Source organism: Carettochelys insculpta, chromosome 2 (assembly GCF_033958435.1).
Source record: "Carettochelys insculpta isolate YL-2023 chromosome 2, ASM3395843v1, whole genome shotgun sequence".
NCBI lineage: Eukaryota > Metazoa > Chordata > Testudines > Carettochelyidae > Carettochelys > Carettochelys insculpta.
The window spans coordinates 213,417,513-213,438,115 of record NC_134138.1 but is presented as its reverse complement, the minus strand read 5'-3'; the positions used below and the strand labels follow the sequence as shown (position 1 = coordinate 213,438,115).

General features: G+C 43.3%; 1 protein-coding gene across 8 annotated transcripts in view; it reads right to left on the bottom strand.

Moving 5' to 3' along the window:
- Positions 1–3,405: 3,405 nt before the first annotated feature.
- Positions 3,406–20,603, bottom strand: part of HACL1 (2-hydroxyacyl-CoA lyase 1) — a 42,784-nt gene continuing 25,586 nt past the window's right edge. For 7 of the 8 annotated variants that reach the window (XM_074984534.1, XM_074984532.1, XM_074984537.1 and 4 more), the window contains 9 exons: positions 18,858–18,993; positions 16,786–16,891; positions 15,205–15,288; positions 14,848–14,949; positions 10,994–11,148; positions 6,948–7,106; positions 6,136–6,243; positions 5,144–5,330; positions 3,406–4,724 (listed from right to left, as the gene is read on the bottom strand). In XM_074984534.1, coding sequence (XP_074840635.1) covers positions 4,692–4,724; positions 5,144–5,330; positions 6,136–6,243; positions 6,948–7,106; positions 10,994–11,148; positions 14,848–14,949; positions 15,205–15,288; positions 16,786–16,891; positions 18,858–18,993 — 1,070 coding nt within the window. In that variant the 3' untranslated portion in view covers positions 3,406–4,691. The remainder of the gene's footprint in view (positions 4,725–5,143; positions 5,331–6,135; positions 6,244–6,947; positions 7,107–10,993; positions 11,149–14,847; positions 14,950–15,204; positions 15,289–16,785; positions 16,892–18,857; positions 18,994–20,603) is intronic. The other variant, XM_074984535.1, reaches the window with a different exon arrangement.

Below are 20,603 nucleotides of genomic sequence, written 5' to 3'. Positions count from 1 at the left end.
ACTAGATGACCTAATGAGGTCCCTTCCAGGCCTATGATTCTATGAACTTCTTATAGCAGCCTCAAGCAAGCAGATTTTCTTCTAAATTAATTCTCCTTATTTCTTTCTGCACTATTTCAGTCAGCTTACTAGATTCCTGGAAAGAACAGACACAGAAAGCATTTTCATCTACATTAGTATGTGCCATAAATAGCTGAAATGGTCTGCTTTATTTGGGATCTCTTTCTGATGTGCCCATCTGGTTTGAGTCATGCCATCAGAAGAAACAGCAAAGGTCTGCTTTAGAATAGCTGGTACTAGCTAGTCATAATATTCTGTTGTAAATAAATGTGTAGGAAAATACTGATTCTAGATGTGTAAAACTGAAAAGACAGCTTGTTGGAGTGGTTGGATACAGAGATAATCACAGACCTCATTAAGCCATTTGGGTGCCAAGCACTCTCAAGCTCAACAGGATGAGCCATAAAGCCCCTTTCTGCAGTAAAAAGAGTTGAAGACGTTGGGGGGTTTTACCCAAGGTACCAGGCCATATGACCAGGGCAGGGCTAAACCAAGTTCGGTTAACTGGGATTTCCCTCGCTGTGAAGGCAGATGCTAAGACAATTGTAGTGGGCTGCGTGTATTGGAATTGTGAGTGTGACTAGAAGAGGTTGGCTTGGATGAAGTTTTATTTGAATAATCCAAAGGAGACACTGAGACAGCCCACCTGCATGGTGACCCAGGCCATGAGAAGGAGGAGAGGAAGTAACTGTCCCTTTGACAGTGACCAGTGACAGTGGGCTGGAACAGCAGACTCGGGGCATTTCTGTGCAAGGAAAATGTTTCTAATGTGTTCAGGGAAAGAGGATTTTGGATATTCGTATTTCCCTAAGAACAAGCAGATGAAGAGCATACCAAACTTTCACCTTTCACCCAAGTGGAAACAAGCCTGCAAAGCCCTGTACCTAGAAACAACGTACTCTATGCATACGACTATTTATACAGCAACTGTTTTGCTCACAAAATCCTTTACAAAACATGGTAAAGCAGACTGCTATGAAACACCACCATGCAGCCTGCAAGCTGAGGTTGCCAATAGGAGCAATGATGCACCTATGCATAGATGCACATTGGACTAAACTCTGCAGGATGTTGAACACACTATGATGGCTAAGCAAAAATATGACAGCATATATCTGTTGGGTTGACTTAAAATGCTAAGAATCCTGTATTACTGAGCCTCAGAACAGGTACTTTACATCTTCTAACCCTTATCCAAGCCGAGACACCTTGCCCAGGCCCATCCCTCATCTGCATGCCCTGACTATCCCCAGTCCTCAAATTAACCAAGTCCCCATTCCCACCCCAGCTGAAATTTAGCCCAGGTATCCTAGGTACCCCTAAGTCTAGCTCAGGGACCCGTCCCAACTTCAATCAATGACCCCAGACTCTCAGTTAACCCTACACCTAACGCAAGCCCAGGCTCAAGGTGAGTCCTAATTCTAGTCATACACTAGGCCTCTTGCTGTTCCCAACCCTCTCTCTAATCTGGGGCTCCTTGCTGGTGCAAATCCACACTGTAGCTTTGGACCCCATACTAGCCCAAACTCTCACTTTTGCCTGGGGCCTCCTCCTGGCCCCTATGTAGGGGAGAGCCCTAAGAGACTCAAACCTATCCTTCTCCCGGGCCCTGAACCAGCCCCAAGTCCCCTGTTGGCCCTGGACCTAACCCTGAGTGCCCTACTGAGTCTGACCCAAATCTAGCCTGGGGACCTTTGCAGGCCCCAACTCAACTTAACCTAAACCTATCTTAAGGACCACTGCTGGCCCCAATCCCAGCCTGTAGCAGACTGGTCAGGGGGAATTTTGATGAAAGGGGGATTTCAAAAAAAGATTTTTACACTATTTATCCACATCCAGTATGTCAGGGAAACTCATTTCATCCAGACTTAAGGTAGGGGTCTGCATTACAAATGTTGCTTGCGTTAGAACCAGCCAGCTTACGAAGATCCTTTTGGAATCTATACACATGCATGGACAACCCTGCAGTGATAAATGATAGAGCCAAGGACTGGGCTATTTAATGTGCTGCTACTCTGACACACAGGAAGGAGACTTCCTCCTAGACTGTGCAAGACAGGAAAGAAAAAAAGACCAGAGCTGGAAACAAAGGGAGGTGTGAACAAGAGTACTTTTAAGGTGGCTGCTGTGAAAAGAGCAAGGACACACAGGGACAGAGACAGAGATAGGACATCTTGGGCCTTGGCTCTCACCAATACAAATTCTCTCTGAAGCTGACCTTTTCTGAACTAACCTAGACTGCTCTACGTGGCACGCCAGATGACTAACACATGCTACTTTGTTTTGACAAGAGCTGTCCTGAAGCCACCCAAATACCTCCTACTGGATTACTCCCTAAAAAGCAACAGTCTCTGCAAAAACCCAAAAAGGGTATCTGCATGTAGAGCTAAAGCAGCAGTGCTGCATCTGTGGTACCTTAATGCTTCAGGGCAGTCACTACTGTTGTATGAGACTCTCTGATTGCAGGCCTAAGTCTACCTCACTTAGACGTGGTGTATGGGTGGATGGAAGAATGCTAGCACTGCAAGCACTGCGAGTTAAGTGAGTACAGCTAGGTACATCTTTTGGGGTGTGGATTTTTCACCCCAAGAAAGAAAGCCATGCTGATGTAAGTGTTCTGCATAGACCAGCCCTGCTTTGAACTCACAGTAGGAATGCATGAGGAGAAAGAGGGGGTCTGGAGCTCACAGGACAGGTCTAGAAGTTGTTAAGGTCACATAGTCTGCCGTGTGGAAAAAGGGTGGACTTTTGTAGTCAGACACAAGTAAGTAAGGGTTAGCCCCAGGAAACTGATTAAAGGTCAGAGCACAGCTCAGACTTCTGTAAAGCCCAGACTGCTCAGGGAGACCATTTAGCCTTCTGGTCCTGGCCCCAAGCCTAACCTCAGCTATAGCCTGTTCATCCCCTTAGCTTGTTGAAACTGACTCAGTTTTAGCCCACATGACCCCCCAAAACAACCCCAAGCTTCAGGGGTTCCCTCCATTGGCCCCACCTTAACCCTGATCTGAGTTTGGGGCACCCTCAGCTGGCCACAAGATTAATACTTTGCAATCTCTTCATTCTGGAATGTGCACTACCAAGTTCAGCATAATAGATGTGTGGGGAACAAGTGAGTAAGACAGGAGCTTAAGATTTTCTCTTCTGCAAGTACACTGGGTTTCAGACAGCAGGCTGAAAAAATGAATCCAACAAAAATCCAGTATAGCAATGAAAGTTGGCATTTTTAATGTATTTTAGAAGATTCTAAAGTGATTCCAGGCTACAAACCTGCCCATGTCTCTATACAGAAAAACAGAGTGTGAGACACTAAGGCTGTGTCTACACTTGCATTCCTCTTTTGAAAGAGGTATGCAAATGAGTGAAAGCAAAATGCAAATGAGGTGTGATTTGCATATCTGGCACCTCATTTGCATATTCTTATTTCAAAGTAGCTTCTTTCGAACAAAGAAAACCAGTGTAGACACCGCTCTTTCGAAAGTAAACCCCATCTGTGAAAGAATCCTTCTTCCCCTTTTTTATGGAATGCAAGTATAGACAAACCCTAAGGGGTTAGTCCTTTTCTGGAAAAACTCCCACTGAAATTAATACACTTTATTTTGGTTAGTGGCTAATCACACACACTGAAAGATGCTGAGGACTGTCAACCCCAATGGAGATCATGGAAAGTAAGATATTCAGCACCTCTAGCAGAGGATTTGATCCAGAGTAAGAGACTCAAACTTGGGCTCTAGAAAACAAGCTCTCTAGTAAGCATCATGGTGGTCAAGAGGAACAACAGAAACAAGAAAACAAAGACACAGAGACAGATTACTGTGATTGCAAACAGTTCTTCTATTTGTAAACAACTTACATTTCCTTTCTCCTCCCCACCTAAAGACTGAGTATTTAATCGACGAGTCTTACCTGTTACATTGTAATAAAAACAAAAAGAATTTAGTTTATCATTAATGTGTTTCTATAATGACTTGCCTCAGTCACAAAAGGAATATTTCCTTTGAGTGGACACGCCGATGTCTCTTGTGCTTACTACGATTATTACGAATACAGTAGCTAGTGATTTTTTTTTAACTGAAACAAAATTAGGGTTTTATATACGTAAGTTCATAATTCTAAAATATAGCTTTAGCATTTTCACTCCTGAAAAATGATTTAGTTTGGCTGAAGCAAATGTATTGGCTATGGAAGGGGTTGGCAACCCCCGGCACGCATGCCACACTCCCCACGTGAGCCGATTTGGAATGGCATGTGGCAGGAGCTCAGCAGGGGAGGGTGAGGAAGAATGAGATCAGGACCGGAACCCCTGCCACAGAGTTCCAGCCGCAGTGGAGGGCGAGGGCCATGGTGTGGCACCCCTGCTGGAGTGCAGGGCTGTGGCTGCCCTCTCACCTCCACTGGAACAGGGGACTGAGGCCGGGCCCCACTGGAGTGCAGGGCCAGAGCACAAGCCTCTGTCCCCAGCACGGGGGTCCCAAGAAAGCTACTCTGCCAATTATAAGTAGGATTATTAGTGACTTTAAAAAGTATCACTGGCATTCAGACCGCACATACAGGTCAAAAGGTCAAATTGTGGCACTCTGCCTTGGAAGGGTTGCTGATCCCTGGGCTAGGGACATCACTCTCTGCATCTTTTGTTACATGTTAGAACGAGTCAGCCAGTGAAAATCCTGAAAGCAAAAAACAAAAACAAAACAAAACAGACAAGTAAAAGGTGGAGTACAATACACATATGTATTTACTAATATACATTCCTGCTCTTACAGAATTGTGTGAGATTGCTTATGAAAATAAATTTTATTTTCAATTTTTTGGTAGGAGCACAATGGATTATTTTGTTTGTTTTTGTTTTATATTGTGCCAACACTCATAAAAATATTGGCAATACATAAGGGACTGTTAGAAACATGTAATGGATGAAGATGGTGAATCTAAAGGTCCTCATACTATAAAGAGCTGAGCATGGATGGAACCTTTCATCTCCATCTCCTCTCTGCTGACCAGCACCCTCCCCCACTTATCCCAAATGAGATTCAGTAGGATACAGGGGACCTGTCCATCAGAGGGGGAGAAAAATGAAAACACATACCTGCTGCTTTCGGTTGGACTGTGGGTCGATCATTACATTGATAAGGGAGGGCACTTGCTTCTCTGCTAGGCTTGCCTTCAGGGCACTTCGCAGTTCCTCTGGTGTTTGTACAAAGTATCCTTTACCCCCAAAGGTGGACATAATCTGCTCATAGTGGGAATTTGGCAGAAGACAAGCAGGGGGGGCACTGAAATGAAACAAAGAGGTTCAAGCAGAGTTAAAATGGCAAGAATGACCAATTAGTCCTTTTAAAGTCCTTGTAAATGACTACATGGTCATTATGCTGGACTGCTAACTTCTCCTCTGCTGGTGGGACATGTAATTCAATTCCTGCCCACTTACTTGTGTGTAACTGGACTTGGTGATAGTGCAAAAGTAGACTTTTTTGACATTCAGTTTCTGACCTGAAACCATAAAGCTTGTTTCACTTCAGCTTTGAGTCTAGAACAGAAAACAGCTAGGGCCAGATTATGAAAGGGACTCTAGGGGATGCAGCCCAGGGTCCCGGGCTAAGGTGGTTCTGCCTGGTGGCAAGGGCGGGGGAAGTGGCTCTCCATGCTTCACTTCCCCCTCTCCTCCTACCCCGGCTTGCCTGCAGTCTCCACCCTCGCAGCTGCCACTGGTTGGGAATTGTGGCCAAATAAAGTGGCAGGGGGAGGTACCTGCAAACATAAGACCACTTGGAGCTACCTCCTCCCCGCAAGAGCTGTGCCAGACAGGCACCCCAATGCACTGCATTTTCCCTCCCACACCCTGAACCCACAGGCCGCTCCTCTACCCCACCTCCCCTACCCAAACCCCACAGCTCCATCCTACTCCTCAGAGGCCTCCTTCTTTTTGATCCCACCCTGGAACCTCAGAAGCCCCACAAAATCTACTAGCTCCAGGCCTCCAGAAGAGTTAATTCAGCTCTGAAAACACTACTCATGAATAAAAGGACCCTTGCAGGAACTTCTCAGTTAATTAAAAGTACATAGGTTGGAGGCACTCACAGTGCAGCTGGTTCTCCTGACTCTAGTATCTCCTTCCAGGTATTTGCATCCAAACCATTGTATATCCCATTGTTGTTCACTACGATAATTATAACCGGCAAGTTATACCTGTGAACATTTATAAATAAGAATGACCTTGGGAAAAATTTTAAAGACCTGCATCTTTCTGTGAAGCACTAAAAAGGTTCCTGTTTGCATGAAAATTGTTATATTGTTATCCAGGCAATGATACCTACTATTGTTATAAGCGTCACGGATTCACAAGGTCTTATCTATGCTTTAGCCTTTAACCAAGCTCCTTTAGCACGCTGGATACTGAAGACCCACAGTTTCACAGGGGCAGGCCTGTGGCTTTCATGACTTGCAAACTGACCCTTCAGATTCTTAACAATCCCCGTCACTTTCCATAGTGCTTTGAGGATATTCCATATGAGCCACACTTCTGTGAAAGACTTAGTTCTCGGACTTCATTTGGGATGCAATGCTTTTTATTAAGCATCTGTAGTGATGCCAGCCAGCCTTTAGATAACAAGGGGACTTTCATGAGTCACCTGGTATTCAGAATCTGAAAATCTTTGGGTTACCATGACAGAGGTAGATCTGTGGCACTTCGTGGCATGCTAATGAGGCACTGAATATTCATTTCAGGACCTCATTAGTATTCTTCAATTTGGCCATTAGCATGGCCATTTCAAAGTTTTTTGTAAGTGTAGACTTAGCCTTGGTGTATAGTCAGTTTCCCTGATCTGAAGACTGTCAGTTAGATGGGGACAATAACTTAAGAGAGTTTACTTGATCAAAAGCTTTTTTACCTGCAAATAGTTTCCACTTCCATGCCAGAAAACCCAAAAGCGCTGTCTCCTTCAACGCAGATCACTCGCTGCTCAGGTGTCTGATCTTTAACCACCATTGCAGCTGCTATAGCAAAACCCAGCCCGACTCCCATTGTTGCAAATGTACCAGCATCAAGTCTACAGACAGAAAATGGAATTATTGCCTCTTTCTTCGCTTGTTATTTTTCCTTTACAATCAGATATAAACAGTTCTCACCTGCAACATGACATTCATTCTTGCCTTACAGTAATTTTGGTATAACCCAACTATTTACAAAACAGAATCTGGATAGTAAAAATGGCATTGTGACATGTATTACTATATTATGTATCACAGGCTAATCAACTTTAGCTCCCCACCTTTCGAAAGGGGATTGCTAATGAGACACTTTGGGACATGCTAATGACGCGCTGCAGTGAATATGCAGCGCCTCATTAGCATAATGGCGGCATGCGGCTCATCTACACGGGGTCCTTTTCGAAAGGACCCCACACACTTCAAAATCTCCTTATTCCTATAACCAAATACTATTAAGAGGATTTCGAAGTGCGCGGGGTCCAAAGGACACCGTGTAGACGAGCCATGTGTGATCAAAAGTGGCACTTTCGAAGTGCCATGGCTGCTATTACGCTAATGAGGTGCTGCATATTCACTGCAGCGCATCATTAGCATACCCTGAAGCGTCTCATTAGCATCCCTCTTTGAAAGGGGGATGCTAGTGTAGACATAGCCACAGTATAAACAAACTTGGTTTTCATACAAGATCAAGATTTCACAATACTCTAATGAAGGCACATCTAACAGAACTTTTAAAAATGAGTTGATGGGAATAAGAGATGCTACTAATTATAATATACTGTAATAGTGATTGTCTTCAATCTTCATTGTACTGATACTTCAAGGCATCCAATTAACGTGTGATCCGATGTTTCAAGCTGCAGTAAAATACAGAAAACCTTTGCCATTTGCATGGGTTACATTCCAAAGAAAATTGTAAATGGCAAAAACTGCAAATATGAGGAGACAGGTGGAGGGGCAGGAGGAAGGTTTTTGCAACTCAGAAATACCACATTGTCTGCAAAGAATGTTTTACTGCCTGCTGTTTAACAGTCAACAAGTAAGTTTAACTTTAAAAGCAGTAAATTGACAGCCAAGCTGGAGCACAAAGATAATGCAATCAGTTTCAACCATAATCACCCCAAACTGTTCTTAGAACTTGCTGCTTGGGAATCTTAGGCTTGGTCTACATTAGAAGATACCTGTATGTTGAATTTAGGGGAGATGGTCAAATTTTAAGGAATCAGTCCACCCTACAGGTCCCTTCCATTGACTTTAAGGGCTCCTAAGGTCAACTTTTGCATTCATCTTTTCATGAGGAGTAACACCAAATTACATCAAATTTGACTTTACATGGTCGCCCTTGGGTAGTGCAGATGGAGTTTTTGTGAAATTTGACATTCTTGGCCTACTGGAGGTGTCCCATGGTGTCCCAATGTTACCATTCTGGCCACTATGTTCAGTTCCGCTGCTCTCAATGGCCGTGTCTACACTAGCCCCAAACTTCAAAATGGCCACGCAAATGGCCATTTCAAAGTTTACTAACGAAGCACTGAAAGGCATATTCACCGCTTCATTAGCACGTGGGCGGCTAAGCTCATGGGAATAAGGGGACTTCGAAGTAGGCGGGGTCCTTTCGAAAAGGAGCCCCGTCGGGACGAGCCGCACGGCGGCGAGGCGCATCAATTTCGAAGTGCCGCGGCCGCCCGCGTGCTAATGAAGCGCTGAATATGCCTTTCAGCGCTTCGTTAGCAAACTTCGAAATGGCCATTTGCGTGGCCATTTTGAAGTTTGGGGCTAGTGTAGACACGGCCAATATGTGTAGGAAATGGCCTGGGGAAATCTGAATGTCATTTCCTGTTTGGCCAGTGTGGTGAGCGGAGCAGGCAGCACGCCGCAGGAGCACATCTGCCTGTGAATCCCCATGGTCACAGATGAGCTCCAGCAGGGATTGTGCAAGAGATCCAGAACTTCATAAATGTGTGTGGGGAGTGAATCTATGCTGAGAAAATTATGAAGCAGCGAAAGAAACGTACACATCCACACCAAGATTTCACAGGGTCTGGAGGAAAAAGGATATGCCCAGGGTTGCCCAGCAGCGTCATGTGAAAATAAAGGAGTTCAGTCAGGCGTACCATAAAACAAAGGAACAAATGGACATTCTGGGTCACCATCGCAAACACACCGCTTTTATGAACAGCTGCATGGGATTCTACAGAGTGGCCCAACCACTGTCCCTAAAGAGTTTGTGGGTACCTCCAAAGAGATTCCTTGACTTTCTGCCTTACCACCTGATGCTAGTACAAAATGCTTCCACAAGCTCAAAGCCTTTTCTTGAATCAGAGCATCACTTTACAGGTGCTCATCTCTGTGCATATCCTCAATCCAAGTGCTAAATGCCTTTTCCACTTTTTCAATTAAGTGATCACAACTCACATGACACCTTTGCACAAGCTGGAGCACTTGAAGCAACACTGCCCCTTCTGTTTTGCTCCATTTTTTAAATATCACACGCAGTAGACTCATTATTGCTGTACAATCCAACTATTAATGCCACAGTGTGACCATTTGCCGGCTCCTCCAGTAATTTGACTTTCTGGCTTCATGTCACCACTGTTTTTCCCCTTCTTAACCACTGTCAGCATCGCTCACTTTCCTTTTTGGTGCTATAATTAAGGCTGGGTGTGCGGAAGCTCTGAGAAAGCATGAGCATGCTGAATCATATGTTAGAATGATAAAGTGCAGAGTAGCACACTGTGATGAACTGCAGTGCCATGAACCATAAATAAGTGAAACCATGAACCTGCAAACGGCAAGGCCTTCCTGTAATTGTTCTATGAAGTTTTGTACCCAAAATTCAAATTAACAGGCTATACGAAATCTTTTCTATATTTAATTCCAGGGAAGTCCAATTAGAAGACTGAAAACCTTCAGATAAATAATGCTATTCAAATTCTAGCATTCAAGTTCTCTGAAACCAAAGTGCAAGCTGTAATTAAATAAGACTATTTCAACAAGGTACAACATAGCAAATGCAAAATACATAAAAATGAATAATTATAGTTCTAACTTTTCATATTTGCTCTCTTATCTGCACAATACTGTGCAGAAAGAAAAAAAATATTGCAGCCATTTAAAAATAAATATATTCTTCCAGTTAATCTTAAATTAACTTTATATCCCCCCAAATAGGTGGTTAGGTTCATTTGTGACATACTATGGTGTTTTCAAAAAGATGTTCTGGACTCCACAATCAGATCTGAAGTTTCACCTCAGCAAAGACTGTCCAGGTTTCTCTCTTACAATCCAATAAATACAGACTAGCCCGAATTTGCAGTCATTCTGTAATAGTCAAGTTTAATAAAAGTAACGAATCAGAACTTCAGAATGTGGACATCTATATTTAGGCACCTGAATTCCTGTGCAGATGCACGCAATAGAGCCTGCTTTCCAAAGTACCTGTAGTTCCCATTGACTTTAATTCAGATTGATTTATTTCAAAACATAAACCTCAGAATTACACACCAGCAGCCTTGGGGTGTGAATCTTCTTTCAGGATAGGACCCCTGCTTATTTATTTTAAAAGTTTTTAATAAGTCCTAACTATTTTAGGTACAGATTCACACACCAAGTATGGGACTCATTAATAGTCCCATCCCAAAAAAACCTGAGATCTCTGCAAAATAACCTTCACCTGTTTGAAATGTGACCACTTACTACAATGTGCAGAAATCCCACACAAATCAATGTGTATTGTGAATACAAATCAGTGACCGTGTATGACCAAAATGAATAAAGATAAGTTGCCTTAACAACAAACCCACTCCCAAGACACTTTATACATTAACTTTACTTAAATAACCTTTTTATTTAAAAACATATGGCATTAGTAATCTACAAGCCAACTGTGTGGAAGACAACACACGCACATAACTGTTGCATCACAGCAACAAATTAAATATTTTACCTGTGGCGCGGATGATAGTTTGGAAGCATAATGCGTCCAATATCCATAGTATTAGCTCCCTCGCTTACTAGAATACAGTCTGTGGGTAAAAATTCTCTGACATGATGGAATACTGTGTAATAATTCATAGGCAGGGACTTCTGTAATACCAATGCCTTTAAAAAAATTAGAGATTATAAATTATTTCTAGTCATACTGCTTAACACTGCGCTGTCCAACAGGCTCCCCGTTGGCTGCATGCGGTGAACGGGACTCCAGGGTGTGGCCAAATGTGTCTCAGCAGAGCGGCACACGTGGAGCGCTCCTCTGCCCGCTCTGCAAAAATGCTTCACCACTTGGCGGGACGCGTGCATGGAGGCAGCACTGGAGGTGGCCTCTGCAGGTTTCCCTGGCACAGTTCATAGAATCACAGAACAACAGAGCTGGAAGAGACCTAAAAAAAGCCATTGAGTCCAGCCCCCTGCTCTAAGCAGGACCAAACCCATAAGATTAGCCCAGCCAGGTCTTTGTCGAGGCGAGACTTAAACACCTCCAGGGATGGAGACACCACTACTTCCCTGGGTAGACCATTCCAATGCTTCACCACCCTCCTAGTGAAAAAGTTTTTCCTAATGTTCAACCTGGACCTTCCCAACCGCAACCTGAGACCGTTGTTCTGTGTTCTGCCATCTGTCACCATTGTGAACAGCCTCTCTCCAGCCTCTCTGCAACCTCCCTGCAGTAAGTTGAAGGCTGTTATCAAGTCCCCCGCTCACTTCCTTCTGCCCAGTGCAGACACACCGCTTCTGCTCAGAGCTGCACAGCTCCTTCAGCCCTGACATGAATCCTGGGACTCCAGCTGTGAGCCAGGCAGCTTCTGCTATCCTGGGGTGGGCATGGTGCAGCTTCTGCTGCCCCGGCACAGCCGTGGGGTGGTGCAGTGCAACTCCTGCAACCCCAGAAGCCCTGCCTCCAGCGGTGGTGGTTCTGGTGAGTCACCAGAATATACAGTTAGAGCAGAGGGTAGGAGTGGGCTGGGGGTGCCTGTCTCTGGGAGAGGGCATTTGTTTTTGGGGTGAGTGTGTGGCAAATATGCAGGGATCATAACCACAAGTGTGGCAATCCTTGAATTATTATTGGACTCCACCAGCTTAGCATGTAAAAGCTAATTTTACTCCTGAACTAAGTCAGGGACTTGTCTCCTGAGTCAGAACTAGATGCCCTCCCAGTGGTTGAGATCAGCAGAGTAACTTTCACTGACAGTGCCTTTGTAAGTTCTGAAGATAGACCATTTTCAGCAGTGTTTCTCTCAGATGTGCAACCTGCTCCCTCTGGTGGTCTGCGATCATCAACGGTTTATTGACATTCAGAGTTATGAGCAAAGCACATCAGTTTGTTCCACCATTACTGTTATTTATTATTTGTGTCACCAGGCACCTACTCAACAGCCAGAACCCCCTTGTACTAGGTGCTTTTCAAACACATACTAAAAATGTTTGACTATTTCTAATCAGAAGTGAGCTGTGTCATTTGTGTGTTGGGGTGACACAGGAACAGCCCCTGTTGGTGTCATTTATTGAGAGGAGTCTAATTTAGACGCCAGTTCCTCATGCTTTGATGAACACGGATATACTCAGATGTCATAATAACTGGCACATACAAATCCATAAAATAAAAATAAGAATCTACCTTAACAAAACTGAGCTGTTACTTGTTAAGAGTAACACCACAATCAGGAAAGCGAAAGCACAATTGGAACTGCAGCTGGCAAGGGATGTGAAGAGTAACAAGAAGGGTTTCTACAGGCACGTGAACAATAAATGGGTTATCAGAGAAGGCGTGGGGTCATTACTGGATGAGGGAGGTAACCTAGTGACAGATGATACAGGAAAAGCTGAAGTACTCAATGCTTTTTTTGCCTCAGTCTTCACAGACAAAGTCAACTTCCACATGACGGTTCTAGACGATGCAGTATGGGAAGGTGGAGGGCAGCCATCTGTGGGGAAGGAACAAGTTCTGAGCTATCTAGAAAAACTAGATGTGCACAAGTCCATGGGTCTGGATTTAATGCACCCCAGGGTACTGAGGGGATTGGCAGAGGTCATTGCTGAACCTTTGGCCATTATCCTTGAAGACTCTTGGAGATCAGGGGAGATACCGGATGACTGGAAGAAGGCAAATGGAGTGCCCATCTTTAAAAAAGGAAAGAAGGACAATCCAGGGAACTACAGACCAGTCAGCCTTACCTCAATCCCTGGGAAAATAATGGAGGGAATCCTCAACGAATCCGTTTTGGAGCACTTGGAAGAGGGGAAAGCGATCAAAAGTAGCCAACATGGATTCACCAGGGGGCAAGTCCTGCCTGACCAACCTGATTAGCTTCTATGATGAGGTAACAAGCTCTGTGGACATGGGGAAGTCAGTGGATGTGATATATCTTGACTTCAGCAAGGCTTTTGATATGGTCTCCCACAACATTCTTGTCCATAAGTTAAGGAAATATGGATTGGATACTTGGACTATAAGATGGATAGAAAGCTGGCTTGATGGGCGGGCCCAACAGGTAGTGATCAACGGCTCAATATCTGGATGGTGGTCTGTTTCAAGCAGAGTGCTACAAGGCTCAGTTCTGGGGCCAGTGTTATTCAACATCTTTATTAATGACCTGGATGAGGGACTGGATTGCACCCTCAGCAAGTTTGTGGATGACACAAAACTAGGGGAAGAGGCAGATTCGTTAGAGGGTAGAGAGAGAATCCAGAGGGACCTGGATAAATTGGAGGACTGGGCCAAAAGAAATCTGATGCGGTTTAACAAGGAGAAGTGTAGACTCCTGCACCTGGGGTGGAAGAATCCCAAGCATTGTTATAGGCTGGGGACCGACTGGCTCAGCAGCAGTACGATAGAAAGGGACCTAGGTGTTATGGTGGATGAAAGGCTGGACATGAGTAAATAGTGTGCCCTTGTAGCCAAGAAGGCTAACGGCATACTAGGGTGCATTAGGAGGAGCATTTTGAGCAGATCTAGAGAAGTAGTTACTCCTCTTTATTCGGCACTGGTGAAGCCACATCTGGAATATTGTGTACAGTTTTGGGCTCCCCAGTATAAAAAGGATGTGGATTTGCTGGAGCAGGTTGAGTGAAGGGCAAGAAAAATGATTAAGGGTCTGGAGCACAAGACCTATGAGGATAGGCTGAGGGATTTGGGCTTGTTTAGTTTACAGAAGAGAAGACTTAGAGGTGATTTAATAGCAGCCTTCAACTTCCTGAAGGGCAGCTCTAAAAAGGAGGGTGAGAAACTGTTCTAAGTGGTGTCAGATGGCAGAACAAGGAGTAATGGTCTGAAGTTGAAGAGGGAGAGGTGTAGGTTAGATATTAGGAAAAACTACTTCATCAGGAAGGTGAAGCATTGGAATGCGTTGCCTAGAGAGGTGGTGGATTCTCCATCCCTTGAGGTTTTTAAGTCCCAGCTGGACAAGGTCCTGGCTGGGATGACTTAGTGGGGGTTGATCCTGCTTGAAGCAGGGGGCTGGACTAGATGACCTCCTGAAGTCCCTTCCAGCCCTGTGATTCTGTGTAATATCATCTTCACAAGGACTGCCATTGGCACTGTGGTCCTCTTTCAAAGCCCAGTTACTTCTATGGGGTTTGGGTAACAGTTAACTCATGAGCACGGTCTTTCCATACAGTAGATAATTCTGAGCACAGTAAATCTACAAGGGTCTTCTTCAATGCTTTCATACCATTCAGAATTTAGCAGCCTGATAGTTCTGACTCGTTAGGGAGACTTAAATGTAATACTGACAGGAATAAGATTAATACTCTGTGTCCAGAAAAAAAAAATCAAAAGCCACTTTAACTGAGCCATAGTATTACCTTGGTCATTTCGTCATTGATCTTCATTTTCTCTCTTAAACCCTTCCACCACTCTGTATAAGAAGGATATTTCCACTTCATTAGAACAAGTTGTTCTAAAAGCTGAAACAACACACACACATACAAAATTTATCTTCTTTCAAAACATAAAACTCACAATAACTTTAAGAAAATCTAACAATCATACACCAAGATCCTAACACAATACCACATCTACTTTTAAATTTTAATTTTAGATTAGATATTGGATGCACATTGCAAATGTGCTGGATGAAAAAAGGCTTTACTCAATCTTTTTTTTTTTTTTTTTAGAAAGAATTTACTCTTTTTAGTTATGGACACCTTGCATTACATTACCTGATCGGTAACAGCATTTATGTCACCTAATAAAGCTGCAGCAGGTCTTACATTATTCCCCAGCTCTTCTGCACAAATATCAACCTATTTAAAAATAGTTTTTAGACAAAATCAATCAACCAATCAGTTAGGATTTTTCTAGGTAATGCGTTAAAAGATTTACAGTGTAAAACAGAGTATTTTCTACCAACCTCTTTAGTCCTCACTTTTGCTTTAAGACAAATTTCCTCTAATTTTGTCTGAAATGCTATTCAAGAGTTAACTTACTGGAAGTGCCAGTCAAGAAATGATTTATTCCAAATAAAAACACAAATTCCCCTACAGCCTTTGTACCCATCTGTTACACCTGCGATACACGGTATACAACTTCATTGTTACTAGTGTGAAGCACTCACCCTGGAAACCTTTGAAGAAGATCAGATAAGAAAGGACTAATTAGATTTCAAAAGCTAAATGAGAGCTAATCAGAGAGCAGCCTTGACTGTTGCCCTTGGACACATGAATATAGATGATTTTGAAATAGGAGAGAGGAGGTAAAATTGTTTTTATACCTTATTCTCCCTAACACAGACAACTTGCTCAGAAGTAGTTATTTGTTAAGCAGCCTTTCATCTTCTAGTCTCATGGGCTGTGGCCACATTAGCCCCACCTTTCGTAAGGGTTATGGTAATATGGCACTTCAGAATATGCTAATGAGGCACTTGTATGACTATGTAGTGTCTCATCAGCATAACAGCAGCCACGTGTGCTTTGAAACTGTCGGTTTCAAAACACATGCTGCCCATGTAGCTAGAGGCCTTTTGAAATGACCCCCAATTTCAAAAGCCCCTTCTTCCCAAAACCAGATCGGAAGAAGGAGCTTTTGAAATCAGGGGCCCGTTTTGACAAGTCCCTGGCTACACAGGCAGCATGCGTTTTGAAACCGGCAGTTTGGATGCACACGCGGCTGTCATTCTGCTAATGAGACCATGCTTATTCATGGTAACACCTCATCAGCATATTCCGAAGTGCCACATTACCATAGCGCTTACAAAAGGAGGGTCTAGTGTGGCCAGAGCCATGGTGTACAAGTGGTCAGGCTCTAACAGTGAGTAGAAAGGTCTTGTTTGCTTTGATTGCAAATGTAAGTTTTATTTTATCATGTGGGTATGATGAACTTTGTGCATTGAATTAAAAAGTATTATGACCACTTCCACCATTTCAAAACCCTATGCTTAGGTTTGACAGACGGCTGGCTAAGAAGAGCAAGTCAGAGCTCTGCCACACCAGCTGCAGGAGAAAAGGGCCTGTGTGTGAACCTGTTACATAAGGATTCAGAAACATATAGTCCTGTTCATGGGACATGTGCATTATGACCGAATCCCTGAATAGGAGCTTTGTCATTAATTCAATGGGAACAGCATCAAGTCCTACATGCTCAGAATAATACTATATTGTTTTTGAAAATGTCAAGAGAGCTAAAAGAGAACAGTCAGTCAATATGACAAAGACTGACACATGAAACAGTTGTCTATTACAAAGAGAGAGCTAACCTACTGAGGGCTCTTCAAACCTACTCTTCAAATAATTTTCCTAGATTACCTGGATAAACTTTACATTTGGTTGAAATCTCGGTGGAAGTCCAAAGTGTAAAATCCAGTTCAACCTGGCACCAAGCAATATTATTACATCAGCATGTTGCAATGCCCTAATAATGGAAAACAAGAAAAAAATGTGCCATGTCAACTTTTTTTATAGTTAATTGACTTTCAAAAAGGGCAAAAGTTTCATATAGCACAACTGCCCTATCATTTAGGAGAATACAAAAACACAGCTTGCTTCCCTTCGGTCTACTTGGGGCTTAGTCCTGCCATGAGTGCAGGGGACAGGTCTTGATGATCTCTTGAGGTTCCTTCCAGGTCTATGATTCTGTGATACATTTGTTTAACTCAGCAAGCCAACAAATCATTTACTCCAAGAACTGCCTCTTCAGTTTTTATTAGCAGAAGATTTTCTGAATTTCCAAATAAAGCACTAAGTCTTTTTTCTAAGACCATGTTCATTTTGTGACATTTAATATTATTAGAGGAAAAAAACCCCAAAGAAAACAAATGAACAGGAGCGGCAACAAAACCCCCTACTTTAAGGCTGTGTCTACACTAGCCCCCTTCTTCAAAGCGAGCGTGGTAATAAGACAGAGCAGAGAATACTAATTAAGTGCTGCGCTGAATATGCAGCACCTCATTAGCCTAATTCTCCCTGTGGCAACTTCAAAGTTGCAAACTTCAAAGTGCCAGCATGCTGTGTAGCCGTGGGTGCTTCTAAGTATCTACACAACTTTGAAGTTGCCATGTGGAGAATTAGCCTAAAGAGGTGCTAAATATGCATTGCAGCACTTCATTAGTATTCTCCGCTCTGGCTGATTACCACGCACCCTTTGAAGAAGGGGGCTAGTGTAGATGCAGCCTAAAAGAATGTTGAGGTTATGAAGTTGAGCACTCATGAATTAGAAAATACCAGAATGAAAGTGGACCAGGCAATCTTAATTCAGCCCTTTTATGCATATGCCCAAGGGGGTACAAGTGATGAGCAATACAACTACCTCATAACATATTCCATAATGATGAAGGTATTTTTGCTCAACACGCTACTCTGTTTAAGTTTAAGTATATAGGTGTTTCAGCTGCAAAGTAAGCCCATTGCACACACACACGGGCTCTATAAATAAATGCATATTAATCTGTCAGTGACTACAGTTTTCTTAAAAATAAAATGTTCAATATGTAGCTCTTCAATTAAAGGATTTACAGAGACCCTAGTTGAATTAAACTGGAATGTATTACAAATGCTGTAAAAATAAGCCTGCATAAAGCAAAATTTGAATTGTAATACTCCATTTTATGTTCAGTCTGAACCTCTCTAATCTGGAGCTCTCTCTTCTGGCAAACTCTGTAATCTGGCATGATTTTTAGCTGGATGACCACTTATCATGGATGTAGCCAAGTTTCCCGTGGACCCATAAACTTTGTTGCCAGCCCCAGTGATGGCTCTGATTGTTCTGTATTGTTATTTAAATATAATTTACCCCTAAATGTCTTCTAAGAACACGGTGAGCAGTGGAAATGTTGGTAATATGATAGAAAATATTGACCTCACGTTGTCTGGCAAATTCTCTCATCTGGCACTGGCCAGGTCCCAAGGGTGCCGGATAAGAGAGGTTCAACCTGCACTACTTTATAGCCTGAAACGTCACCATACTGAATATGCCAGTAATTTTTTGCTAACTGTAATTTAACTTGTTTGCAGGCTTCATTTTGTGCTGTAAAACTACATGTTAAAAAATACTTTGTCTAATAGAAGCTTAATATTTTTTCAGCAAAACTTAACTCAAAAGCATTCAGTTTAGCTCTTGCCAAAAACTTCAAGTTATTGCCAAGTTTTCAGTCTGGACACAGATCTAAGCAGCATCTGCCATTAGCTTTATGAAGTTTCTGGCTTTATACACCACCATAAAATGGAACAGGATATGCAGCTTCACTTATGTTTTTTAAATTTTTTGCATTAGGCCTTTTACAGTATTTGTTACATGTTGCAATGAGGTTCATATTTAACAGTATGTTCCTGTTACTTTCACAGAAGATAGGATTAGAAGCAAAGCCTTTGTTTATACTAACCTGGATCGGGCTGCAGCTACACAGTTTGGATGGTTGTCTGGAACAACTCCTTTTCCCATGGGAGTAGGCAAAAATGGTAGCCCACACTGGTCCACCAACTTTCTGATACTGTTTTCAGCACGTGAATAAGCAGCACCTAGAGGAAACAAAGTACAAAGAACAGTTTAATGTGATCTTTAATTATGTTCAAGTGCCTTGAAAGACAAGGTGCTTAAGTAAGGGCTTAACTTAAAGCATACATGTGTATAGCTTAGAAATACCCCTATGCTTAGAAGTTGCTAATATGCTTGCATGTTTCTCTAAAAAGGGAAGAACACTGATCTCTGAAACAAACAAGATACATACACTCACCAACTAGCCTAAACAATCATTTTATGTACTTGGGGTTGGTAGCATCACCTATTATTAACATTGCCTGACACTTTCTATTACAAAATCCTGTTTTCAATTACTTGTAAGTTGTAACACTTAAAACATTAGACTTAGCCCCTTCGCTAGAAATTGCTCTGAACGTATCCTACCTGTGACAGACACCTGCCACGGAAAGTCTAAGTTGTTTCTGAAACAGAGGTTGGGGGAAAAAACAAATATTTTTGCCTATCGTACAACATTCTGGGGATTCTTCCCCTCACAAATTCTAGTGCCCCTGCGCTTTGGAGCAAAGACAGAAATTTGGCATGGGGAAGAGACAGGACTGGGACAAAGTCACATTGTAGAGAGTAAGGCTGAAGGGGTCAAAACTTGGGGTGTATGAGCACAGGAGTATGTGCTTATTAGAGCACATTCCTCTGTAGTACAGTAAACCCTCTAAATGCACAACTTCAAGTTGCACTTAACTCGCATTAATGCAAGTTAAGCGCTACTCAAAATCCCATTTCCCCCGGCCCTTGCTCAATGCCCCCCGCCCAACCCTTGCTCAACAACCCCTGTGTGGCTCCAGTTCAAACCCCTTGCCCTAGTTCAAACCCCCTGCACACGGATCTGGCTCAAACCCCTATGTGTGGCTCTGCCCAGTACAACCTCCCTGCACACGGCTCGGGCTCACCCACCCCTGCCCCGCTGCCCAGCTCACCACCCATGCACGGCTCTAGCTCACCGCCTCTGCCCCAGTTCAAACACCATGTGCAGCTTTGGCTAAACTACACGTTTAACCCCCCTGCCCCAATCCTACGGGCCCAGCCCACCACCAGACTTAACTCTCTCCAACTGCCCCCCACAACCCCAGGACTTACCTTTCAAAAGGAGCTCCAGGTGCTCCTGCTGCTTCCCTGGATGCACAACATGTATTCTGCCAGGGAAAAAAGCTACCCCCTCAACTTTTTTGAAATTCGAGTTATGCGAGGGTGCATGGGAATGGAACCTTCGCGTAACTCGAGGGACTACTGTACCTGGAATGGAACCTAAGATACAAGAGTCTCATCATTCTTCTGCTGCCAACGAGCATCTTTGAAACTCCCTGCATATTGTTTCTCTCAACAGGTCCGCACAGAGGATGACAATCTGCTTTTGCTATCAGTTATTCCATTAGCTCAAGAGGCTGAGGTCTGTGTGACAGAACTAAAGATTCTAACCCTGCTCATGAACTACCTTCATGTCAACAGGATATCACATGATGGAATTTCTGATTTTCAATTTGTTTCTTAAACATTTAGACCATAAGAACAGCGATTCTAGTTCAGACCGAAGGTCCATCTATCCCACTATCTAGTCTTCCTGCAGTGTCCAGTGCCAGGTGCTTCACTGGTA